We start from the raw sequence: 12892 nt of genomic DNA on the forward strand, positions 1-12892 counted from the left end.
AAATAAAATCATTTTTTCTAATTTTGACGCACATTAATACCTAAAATAATCAAAATACATATATTCCGTTACTTGTTCAAATCTTAGCAATAAGTAAAAACTCTTATTAAGTACAGAAAAGAAAAAAAAATTATACTATTTGATATTTTTTCGTATACTATTCGTGTACTAAATACAAAGGTTCTATCGTTTCCCGAATCCAGTGCTTTTTGCTATCACAATTAAACTTGTAAGCTTCTTCCAGATTTGTTAAAGTAAGTCTTTGTGTGAAGATTTGGACTATCACTTTGTTACTTTCAAACATCAATAACATTAAGAAACTGTAAAAAAAATATAGCTTGCTGCCGAGATATAAGAAACCAGAAAACCCCGAACAATCATACCCTTTGTTCCAATGATAAGATTTCAATTGAGATCATTGTTCATTAAAAACTTTTGGACAATGTCAACCAGCACCGCGCAACTAACAAACTTCCTTAAAACAAACGCACCTTTAAAATCAATAAGTTTCTATTCAAAAATCACAATATAACAGGTAAAGCAAGTTTGGAGAATTTGCCACTTGATGAGATTTGTATTTTATTTTTATATTTTCGCTGTAATTTAAAAAAAAAATTGGTTTACCTTCATACCCCAATGAAAATGTAGAGTGTCCTAGAATTAATGGGACCAACTTTAAGGGGAGGTAGGGGACATCACAAGGATTCAGAAATACATAGCAACCCATGATCGAAAACATCATGGAAAAGTAGTAGGACAGGAACGAGAAATAAAGTGACACAAGACTGAAAACATCTGAAATATTTATTGGTCAAAGATATAACATGTGCTGTGGTACACGTCACAAAAGATGATAATAGTTTCCACCATTGCTGGCGATGCCTACGTCACACCGTCGGGCCATAGATTGGCTGACTCGCTCTAATACACCTATATTTTGTTGGATAACCACAGCAACACAGACGATTCTTGCAACCATAGCACTTTTCAGTGTACTCCATCGAAAAAAATACATGCAGCTTAAATTAGGAAAACGTGGTGGCAAGGTAACCGGTTAACCGCGCCCAATCCATTTTGTGAACAACACTACCTAGAGGGGAGCAAAGACATTTCCGACCATGGGTTGCTACGCAAATATTCTCTTGATCTCCTTACCTCGCTTTAAAATTTGTTCCAATATTCCTGGGACACTCTGTATGTTAAAAATACTCTGCATGCTGTGACATTCAAAGTATTGACCTCATTTCATTCGTCTTACATTAGTGCCAACATTATTTTAAAACCTAGTCTTCTTCCAATATGTTGAGCTTTCTAAACACAGACTTTTAGAAAAAGTTTTACGCTTCTGAAACTAAGCATGTCAACTATAAAGCAAATTGACATCATGTAATAGTTATGTCCTTGAATTGTGAAGTTGTGTTGTAAACTATTTGAAATCTTAGCATTATATGAAAAGTAATTAAAAGGTTAAAATTTTATATCTTACTACAGATAGCTATGATTAAGGTTGGTAGAAGACAGTTATAATACTTTACCTCGTGTGACACATATTCTGGCGGCATTTTCTGAAGCATTTCTTCTGCCATTTTGCTGACTATATCTTCTTTAGTCTCCACCCCACTAGCCGAATCTTGTGGAGGTACACGGATCAAAGCATCCAAAACGTCATTGGCAGTATTAATTTGATACCTGAAACATAAATTTTATAATAAACTAAATGACTATCTATTCTTTAAACAGAATAAAAAGAAAGTAAACCATTAATTAAACAATATTAATCAACCAATATTAATCAACAATGTACTGAAAGGATTTAATTATAGACTATGTCAACCTTCATCTATCAAAAGGTACCTCCTGATAGAATCAAGTTAACATGTCTTATGTACCAGTGAATTGGTATTTAATATTTATAGTGGTAGTTAAGCAACACAACTCCCCTTCCAGAATTTTATCTGTGATAGAATTCGATGAATGAATACCACTAGTTGATTTAGGCTCTTATATCATTATATCATTTTTGCTCATTATGTTTTTTCTTCACAACATTTCGCTCAGTTGGCTTTTTTCTCAATATTGTTTATTACCGGGAGACATTATTTACTTCACCGGATTTTTTCTTCTTTGAGCAGTGAATATTTTTAAGCGAATAAACTGTTTAAATGTGGACCATCCATCTATATTGGCAAGCTCATATCACGTCCGGGTCACCATTGAAGGGATTTAATTATCGACTATGTCAAAATTCATCTATCAAAAGGTACTTCCTGACATAATCAAGTTAACATGTCTTATATACTAGTGAATTGGTATTTAATATTTATCGTGGTAGTTACGACACAGTACAATTGTACACAAAACTGTGGTAATTTAAAAAAGTTAAAACAATTATATTTTTTATTATTATTGTTGGATTTCGTCAGTATTAGACTAAGCAAAACTAATTTTTTTAAGCGTAACTCTTTTTTCATTAAATTGAGCTAAACATTGTTAGATATACAAATTTATACTACATTTGGACGAAGATTCATAGAAATTTTTCTAAATAATAAAAACACAAGAAAGAAGTTTTCTTTAAACTTTCGTTTCTCAAATACTATTTGACCGAGTTTGTTTAAAATTTGTATTTTGTCATTAAAAATTAGATTGATTAAATAGATAAAAACTATATTCTACCTCAGAAACTAACTCTATCGTCTATTATAATAAGTAATCATTAAAAAAAAATTTATTGAGATTTTCTTTTAATAAATTTTATAATTGTGCACAAAAATTTTTTGATTCACTCAAAAATTTCCCGACTTACGGTGTAATGCACAAAAAGTGAAACTAACATTAAGGGGTCCTAACCTTCGACTGCTCTCTTGACTAACTTTTGAGATCATATGTTTAAAATTGTGGCTGTTTCTTATATTTTGATGAATCTAAATCCTTTGTAAAAAATATGTGTTTATTCAGATAAAGTATATTTTTGTGTCTAATTTTGTTACTTAAATTATTGTTTAACTATTCAATTATAAAATTTGAAGTCACATTTTTTAACAATTAAGATTGACTCTTTGCTCGTGAAAATTAGATTTTATAAGAACAAAAGTCATGCAGAGAGACATTTGCGAGGTACGCATGATTACTAACTACATGACACAATATTCCGATAGAGTCCCTGAATCTAACATAGCTAGATATTTTCAACAAGAGAAAGAAAAGTTGCGGATTAAGGTAACCCAAACTAGGTAAACAAACTCCTTCTTACTCCACGTTAAAATTTCATTAATTGTGTAGAGCTGTGTTTTTTGTTTCACCAGCCGAAAAAACAAGACAAGCTACGCAAATTAGTAACTAATTGATTCATATCTGTAATTATAAAAGTGTAATTTTAAATTTAGCTCATTTGCAAATTTCAATTAAAAATAACCGAAGCCCAAATATACCTGATATATTTTTTTCCCACCGAGGTACTTACATCTTATAATATCTTATATTCTATAAAATATCAAGTATGTGTGTCATAGATTTAAAGAGATCATTATTGAAAATATATTTATAATAATTTGATAGCATTTAATAATACATAGATATTTTAANATGTACCTAAGTTAGTAGCGAGCGAAGCGAACTTGGTTTGCGAAGCAAACCATATAAGATTGCGTAGCAATTTTCGGGGTTTGGCGAGCGTCAGCGAGCAGGGGGCGCAGCCCACTAGTTTATATTAATTTGATAGCATTTAATTGTTGGTTTGATAGTATTAATTGATAAATTGTTAAGATTGATTTTTAAAACAAAACCAAATTAAAGATCTTAAAATTTGATATTCCACCAGATAAAATTACCTTGTTCATTACTCCATGTTAAGACTACGATGAAATTTTTTGTTACGTTTCTTTTCGTTGAAAATTGACTCGCAGCTAAAAATATTTCCCCATATGTCTTACACAAATCTCTTACTTTTGTTAGTAGAAATCTACATTCCATTTGTGTTAACAATTGTCAAATTAAAATGCAAATTAGATTTTGTCTCTGGATTACGGAGTACCCTATCTAATTTTTGGTTCCGATATTTTACTTTATATTCTATAACCGTCGTTTAACAGCCGGTCTAATTTTTACAGTTTACAACTACCAATGTTCAACTCCGTAGCCTTGTAATTTTGAACCCAATTCAGAATACAAGGGAACTCCTTGATCAAGTATTGAGAGAATTTTGCGCTCGTGGAGGATTTCTCGATCGAACTAACTCGCATTTGCGTTACATGAAAATGAAAACGACGAAAATTTCCCACGGTTAGCTTGATGGCAAGAGGACTCTAATCCTCGATCCGTCTAACACTAAGGATATTTTACGTCAACACTGTGGTTGGTCCGAGCCGGTAGCGGATTCGTATCGACCAGCCATCGCTGGGATTCGAACCAGTGTCACCTCATTGGGAGGAGAGCATCCTATCCCCTGTGCCACCAAGACTCTAGGTTCCTATATTCTGGAAAAACCTTATAATGACCATAAGAAAGTAAACTACAAAAATTAAGAACATTTTGTTTGAGACTATCATAAAATATATAATATGGGTCTATATATGGCACAAACAAAATATTTCAATCCGAAGAATGTAGTTCTTACAGAGACTAAAACATGAAAATATCGAACTCATAACTATGGCAATATCTTAACTAATTGGCTTTTAGACATTTAATGGTAAATGTCCTACTTATAAACTTAATCATACACTTAGGCAACAAATAATAAGATAAAAGTGCAATGGGGCTTGAAAATAGTTTCTCTTTAAAAGTTTAAATAATGCTTGTTCATAAAATCAATTAAGTATAACTTTCATTAAATAATTAGATTTCCCCTGCGACGAATCACTAGATGCATACAAAATAAATTATTCCATGAATATTTATTATGTTTTTTAAGAAAGCCAAATACAAATATTCAATTAACGAAATTCGTACATAGTTTTCAACATTTTCTAGAATACTTTACTCAAAGTATCTTACCATATTTCTAAGAACGAAATAAATAAAAATAAGGATTACGTGACGCTAATTATTCATAAGTTTACTAATAAAGCAATAACAGCGAAAGATATTTTCCTAATTAAAATAAATTGGTTGGAAAAAGAATTTAAACTATCTTTGTAGTTTCTAAATAAATCTTTCAGAAGCATAATTACATTTATCAGGCATTTACTTATTAAAATTTTATGTTTAAATAATTAATTGCTTAAACAAAAACTCTTCGTCGAAAATAAAGTTGCATTCTCAAAAACAGTTAATTTAAAATATTCTAGTTTGTTCATTAATAAAACTTGCATTAATTAGTAAAAGAACCAGCGTTTTATTTAAAAGAATTAAATTCTTGTAAAATTTTAGCGATAGAGATGAAAAATATATTTCTCCAAATCAGAAAATTTCGTTATTTTTTATTGTATGAGAATAAAATTAATTATACTCTAATTTAATAAGTGGTGCACATGCTTTGACGAGTTTATTTTTTCTTTCGAAAGATCTTAAGTTTTAATTAAAAGAGATTTTTAAAATATCAATGGCAACAAAATCACTATAAAGTATAGTTTTTAATTAAATTTAACAGAAAATGAATTATTAAACGGTATACTTGTGACGTTCAACAATGAGTTTATTACTCTTTTCAAGTATTTCAAAACGATAATCATAGAGTTTAGAAATAAATAATTAAATTTCAAGATTTTTTTTTTTTCGTTTTTGACAGAACTTTTTCGTAGAAGGCTTTAAGGAAATTCATCCAGTTGAGAAAATTATAGTCTTGGCTTGTTTAAGGGTATGAATTTCGCCAAAAGCATTAAGGCGATGTTTAAAGTAATGAAACTGATGGAAAATACTGCAAAAGAATAAAAGGTGTGTAAGACTACAAAACACGGGAAACCTAGTAGCGCACTAACTTCTTTAACGATGTGCTTCAGTGCAAACGCTTCAAATTAAATGGAGAATCGAAAATTGACGTGTTTTCGATTGGTTATACCTGTCGTTCTAGATTTACACTTATGAGCTATTGGCGATTGTCAGTGTTTCCTCCTTGATATGGCACATGTTCATATTACACTACCATAATTTATAACAAAATCGGCTGTGAAACTCATGTGAATATGTATTAACAATTCTTGAAACATAATATTTCAGAATAAAAACAAATACGCGTTCAGATAAGACGGGGATTAACCACCTTTATCAGGGGATTAATCACCTGGTTACTCAATGAACAAGACCTTTTACTACCCAATAATAGAAAGTACCATTTTTTTTAGTTGTTTTAATATGGTGTCTTAAGAAGTGTGAACCTGTTAACTGGATATTACGAAATATTTCGTCATACACGAACTTCAAATGCAATGGATATGGTATTTTTTGTTATGGCAATTACTGGGGAAGAGATAATATTACTTATAACAATGAAAAAATGTCCCCATTGTAAAACGTGTTGAACAAAAGTTACTTCCCCGGTTAAAAATTTAATTTGGTAACAATATTTTGAGATAAGTTTAAAAATGTTGGATAACTGATTGTTACGTCAGCGGTGATGAAAAGAAGGCAACCACGGCCTTCTATTATCTTTAAACTATGCTAATTTCCCCTTATAATTCACGGCAAATGTTGAATGCTACTAAAGAATAGAAATCCTTCAGTAATAATTACCTAAAATTTAGGAAATTGCATATTTTTTAGAATGCATAGAAAAGACACACATATGACAAAGCTGTTACTCTCAAATTTGCGTTTTGTCTAAAATCCTAGCTTTCGTGGTAAAATGATCGTCCAAAATACAGCAGCCCACAGTTTGGTATATCGTCAAAAGCAAGAAATTTATTTCTAAAAGTGTTAAAAAAAAACAACAAAAAACCCCCCGCAAAGTTTCTACCTAAATGAGGAATCTGAACTGTGATCTAAACTATGAATATAGGCTACAAACGAGACCAATCAAACTAAAGATACTATATCAAATTATTTGGAAGTTCACGGTTTTAAATTAAGAGAGTCATTTATAGGAGTGCTCCATTAAAGCATTGATGCCTTCATTAAATGACCAATTGAGAATGTAAACTCTAATGTTACAACGGCCAAGTATTACAAGTTCATACTATACTTAAATGAAAAAGAGATAATTCATAAACAGTGCATTTTTAGAACCAAATAATAAATAAAACAAGCTGAAAACAGTCTATAACATAGTACAAAAATAAGTTTAAAAGAATTTTTTTAATTGCATTTTTACACATAGAAAATATATTTTTACGTATTGCAAAAAAATGAGCATGCGGGTTGAATAAAATAATAATAAATGATAAATACCATTAAATAATAATAAGAAAAAATATCATTCATTTTATAGTCTTGAGTTTTACCCAAAACACAAAGAAACTTTTTGATCATGAAAAACTTTTTGCGTTAAACTAATATATTATAATATTATATTACGTAATTAAACTCTTATATTATATACATTAACATAATCATGGTTATATGAAAGGGAAAACCTCGGAAACTACCCACGTTTAGTTCAACGACAAGGGAGTTTTAAGCAATGTCTTGAAGATATTGTCTGTCCGATGGTGAGAGCCGGGAACAGTAAACGAATAAACCAATCATCACTAGAAAACGAAGTCGAACTTGATCACATAATTGGGAAGCAAACGTTCTGTTCCGTTAGCTAGAGGCTTACAACCTATGGGTCACTGCCCACAAATGGACCACGGACAGCATTGTACTAAGCTGTGGAGGATGATCGAGAATCTAAGTCAGGATAAAGTTAGGGTGTATTTCATGCACATAAAATATGCGTCTATTTGTCGTTACATTTTTATTTGTAACGTTTTCAGTACTTAAAGTGCCTCTAAGGTTTTTTTTCTTTTTTTTACAAAAAGCATGGACCGTTCAACTAAAGAGGCTGGAACCGCTGGCCTAAGCGTTTCTCTAATTTAAATCGTTCGTCATATGTGGGGAAAATGTTACTTTTTGCATACCTGATTTCAGCTCTCAGACTGCATTTCTCTAATCTATCTCCTTTTTGCTTACCTGATTTCAACTCTCAGACTGCATTTCTCTAATCTATCTCCTTCTTGCTTTCCTGATTTCAACTCTCAGCCTGCATTTCTCTGCTATCTCATGATTAATCTTCCATACTCACGTCCTTAGTTTTTCCATAAATAAATTCTAAAATACATACTCCTATATTTCTCTGTAAATAATATTACCCTTGAAAAGCATATTGTTGGCACATAATCAACTTTCCTTTAAAATAAATTATGGTATTTTATCTCACAATTTGTAGTTATAACAATAACAACCAGTTGTCAATTATTTTTTAAGCTCTGCATTGAAATCGACCAGTGCAGAATTCCTTGGTATCACTCAATCATTACAAAAGAAATATTCTGGGAGTAGGAATTTCTTCTCTATCCCAACAAAAACCATTCCACCAAGATCCTGGTGGAAAAATAAAGACAGAAAAACTAAAAAATCCAGTAGATTTAAAGGTTATCAAGCATTTTATAACGGGAGTGGGGGGAACCAAAGAAAGAAAATTATATTTGAACGCATTACATCAATATCACAGGACGATACAAAAACTGGCAGCAACAATACATTTCATCTGAAGTGAAGTGAAGAGGGGGAGAGAAAAGTGGACGTTTCATGGAGGAAAAATATACATCCACATAAATTCCTTCTTATTTCCGGGATAATAAAAAAAAAGGAATTTCATTTAAACGCAAATCGATTCGAAACTCTAACATGTGTGTGTGTGTACATCTCATCCAGCAGAAGATATCATTCTGTGTTTATTCAGTTTTCTTGCATTAGAAATCATTTATTCCCGGGTTATTGAAAAGTTTTAAAAGCAGAAAAGGAATTTTCGTTCTCTGGGAAAGATGTTTTGTGAGTGCTTATGGGAACGATATTTATGATTGTTCTCAGTTGATTCGATGCAGTGTGGGAGGAGTTTGGGATCCTGTATAAATTGCCGGCTATTATTGAAGATTTGGATGTCTAATGGATATTTGATTTTAAGTGAATGGATCTTTCATTTCATCAGTTGATATCGCATCATTTTTAAAAGCATATTGAGCAGCCTTTTGTGATGGTTTCGACTGTTAAGTAGGGGTTTTAAAATGTCGTCGTTGAATTTATTAATTTTCAAATCACACATTGCTTTGATCACAAAATGTTTAGAATCCTTGTTAAAATTTAATTAATAACAGTTTGTACCCGGTGTTTCGTTACCACCACCCTCAATGTATATTTTTAGAACTTTGCAAAATTGTGCAGAAAAATATACACACTAGGTGTCGCAAATTTATATGTAAGAAGGAAAAAATTAAAACCAACATTTGGAAACGATATTTAGGAATATTCTCAATTGATTTGGTGCAGTATAGGAAAAAATTTGGAATCTAGTAAAATCTGCCATTTTTTCTTAAATATTTGGATGTATAATGAATATGTGGTTTTGAATAAATTAATCTTGAACACTATATCATTTTTGAAATCATATCAAACAACCTTTTGTGATGGTTTCTTTTAAATTGAATTTAGGAAATGTTATCACCAAATTTATAAACTTTTAAATTATACTATGTTTTCATTTCATTTTTTTTTTAAAATTCTTATTTCAAGAGGTTGAAATAATTTCTTTTGCCAATAAAACTGTAATAAATTGCGCTTAAATAACTCAAGAAACAATTCCAACTTAAAAAGCACCTGATACAGAACTTCAGTTGAAATTTCTACTTTTATAGCTCGTCGGAGAGAGATTTCAAACATAGTATAACAATTAATATCCCAGAAAACCATGGGAGAGACCATATCCAGTAATGGAATTTTTATAACGATTAAAACAACTATTCTCTCCCCACCTCGTTCTTTTAGAAGAATTCGCCCAAGTTCCTATAGCAACCGACATCCTAACACTCAGCTTACTTCAAATGTATTAAAAAAATCATGATTTACCAGAACTACTTAAATCCGTAGCTATTAAATTGACTTCTTCAGAAGATGATTAAAAAAAAATTTCAGATTGAAATTTATTTGAGGATGCATGATTATAATCGATATTTATAGTACTATAATCAAAATAAAACATTCTTTCCTCTTGCTAGTTTTTAGAGCGAAATTAACTGCTGTTCATTAAGTACTAAAAGGTATCGCTAAAACTAACCTCTTCATAGCAATTTTTTTTATTGATTCCCATACAGCAATCCTAGCATTTAAAAATGTTTCACGTGTTATTATACACTCCCTAAAATTATAACCTAGCCTGCCATATAATCAATTCTCATAAGGAATCAGATCTAATTTTTCAGTTAATCCCTTTTCATGCTGAAATACCAAAAAAGGGCTGAGGGCTAGGAGAAATTCGGAACCAGAGATTTATCTGGAACTAAAGAGAACATGACACTTCTCTCTGAAAATGTTAATCTTTCCATTTTGAAAAAAAAAACTAGACCATGCTCATAACTGGTATGCCAGAAAATCTGCTGTTAAGCTTTCGAAATTCAAGTTCCCTCGAAGCGTCTCAACAATTCTTCGTAGACTTAGAACTAACTCAAGGCCATAAAATTTGAAAATGGAATGAAATTTCGACCATGCTCAAACTACAACATCCCAGCATCTCCGGAGCACATCCTGGACTGACTCAACAATGTTGTGGAGGATCGATTCCTAATAACATCAATGGTTGCCTCAAATTTAAATGAATCTTTGTACAGTTTTAAGGTTTAGAGCTAATCTAAACCATTGGCATAAGTCCCATCACTAGTACAATAAATTATTATTAGTTGGTGATAAAAATTCGAGGTATACTGCGTATAATTGTGTGGAAATAGTTAAACCTGAATTTTATTCAGCTAAGAGCTTTGGCTTAGCTTTAGACACCATCAAACTCACAAGTACGAAAGCAAATTAATAAAAACGCAGTAAAAAAGTTAATTATAAAATCAAAATAAATTAATCTAGTTGACAATAAAGACATTTGTTTGCTACGAGACAATATAGACTAGAGCTAAATGAAATAAGATGTTGTTTATAAAAAAAACATAACTAAACCAGGTTATAAAATAAAGCACTTAAGAAACATCATACTTTTTAACTACAAAATAAAAGAAATGAGTCGTTAAACATTTTGTTAGACATTTAATCCAATCATTTTAAGGGAACTATAAACGAATCAAAATACATAAATAATGAAATTCCGCAGAACGAAGAAAAACATATAAATAATAACTTTTGATCGTAATCGAATTTTTTCCCTATCTAAGATTAAGCTCAAAACATTCAATTTTCTTTCGTTCTATAAAAGCATCTATTTTTAAGAGCATTTTAAAGCCAGCCATAATCATACAACAAGCGCATGTAAATCATTTGATGTTAATGCTCGCCAATATTTCATAGCTAAATTTTCCAGTCATTATCGTTGAAACAAAGAAATTTATGCGAAAGTTAATATTGATAAATGAATAAATGTATTTTTAAGCTATAAAACTCGGAAAAAAAGTATTTATCTGTTTAATGGCCATCCGTTTAGACTTATATAAATTTATGACATTAAACATAAAATTTTTTAAGAGAGATTTAAATAAAGCTATTGATAATTGTAAATTCTTAAATTTATTCAGGCTTTATTTTATTTCTTTAAAATAGTTGAACATTTAAATTTCATATGCATACAAGACTGTTTAAGAATTTTTTCATTTAAATTGTTGATATTTTTTTCTTAGACACAGCATAATTAAATTTGCTTACATCAATCTAATTTAATTGTAAAAATAATTAGTGAATAAGACTGAATGCTACTGAAATTGGACTCCATTTAAAGTTATGAGTAATTAGGATCCATTCCCTGCTCGCTTTGATCACCAATCCCACGATTTTATTTTTAAGTTTTTTTATAAACAGTAAACATTTTTTATATCAAAGTTAAGTATTATTCAAATTCATTAAAATATTAAAAAATGTTTCGTCGCATTTACATACATTAGGTACTGCAAGATTTAATACCGATTTTTTAAAAAAATTTATCCATAAAATTTAAATAGATTAAATTTTCTTGTAATTTCCTCCACAAACGTGCTTTTTAAATTCTTATTTAACTTTATGTTACTATAAATACTCATGAAATATTGTTTTCCGAATTTATTATTTAACATCAGAGTGGAAAGTTAATTCGTAACATCACTTTATGATTTGATTAATTATATTGTATTCATTATTTTAAATGCATATGCTAACCATACTCAGTTTTAACAAAAAAATTAGTATAAAAGTAAGGAAACCGTATTTACAGTTTGAAAACTAAAAAGCGGTTACTGCGTATGTTTATCCTAAAATGTTTTGAGCAAAGTAATATCATACAATTACTTTATATTCTAATAAAGGAAGATCACTTTTCGCTTCAAGATTAAAATTTTAAATTGAAAATAATACTAAAAACGAAGTAATAACAGAGAATAACATTAGGAAAAGATAATAAATCAAAATTTTTGGTAAATGCATACCTTTAAATGGGGACCAAATAAATGATTTACAGGTAAATATAGTTATGATTTTTAGTTATTTTATATTGGTAATAGAGTACCAAAACTATAGAATGTCCACATCTGTACTTTATTTGTGCTTTTTCCGTTATTATTCACTTTAGTCTACTTAGAACAAAGTTTACGATATCCTTTTAGAAATTGTTATTTAACCCTTTTTTCCGAGAAATAATAATAATATTACAAATATTGTGTAAAAAACTATCAATAGCTAAAAATTAAATATTTATAGAATTGATTTCTAACTATGCAGATGTATCAAAATGTGTCTTTATTTTCCAAAAAAAGAAAACGTTATTATGTTTTGTTGATCAATAATAAATGGAGTTTTA

At 29.9% G+C, this 12892-nt stretch overlaps 1 protein-coding gene across 1 annotated transcript in view; it reads right to left on the minus strand.

Annotated features, from left to right (window-relative positions):
* Positions 1 to 12892, minus strand: part of LOC107437090 (dynein axonemal heavy chain 5) — a 165860-nt gene that overhangs the window by 17707 nt on the left and 135261 nt on the right. Inside the window, exon 57 of the mRNA XM_043043611.2 lies at positions 1536 to 1689. Within this exon, the coding sequence (XP_042899545.2) occupies positions 1536 to 1689 (154 nt within the window). The remainder of the gene's footprint in view (positions 1 to 1535; positions 1690 to 12892) is intronic.

Source organism: Parasteatoda tepidariorum, chromosome 2 (genome assembly GCF_043381705.1).
Source record: "Parasteatoda tepidariorum isolate YZ-2023 chromosome 2, CAS_Ptep_4.0, whole genome shotgun sequence".
Classification (NCBI taxonomy): Eukaryota; Metazoa; Arthropoda; class Arachnida; order Araneae; family Theridiidae; genus Parasteatoda; species Parasteatoda tepidariorum.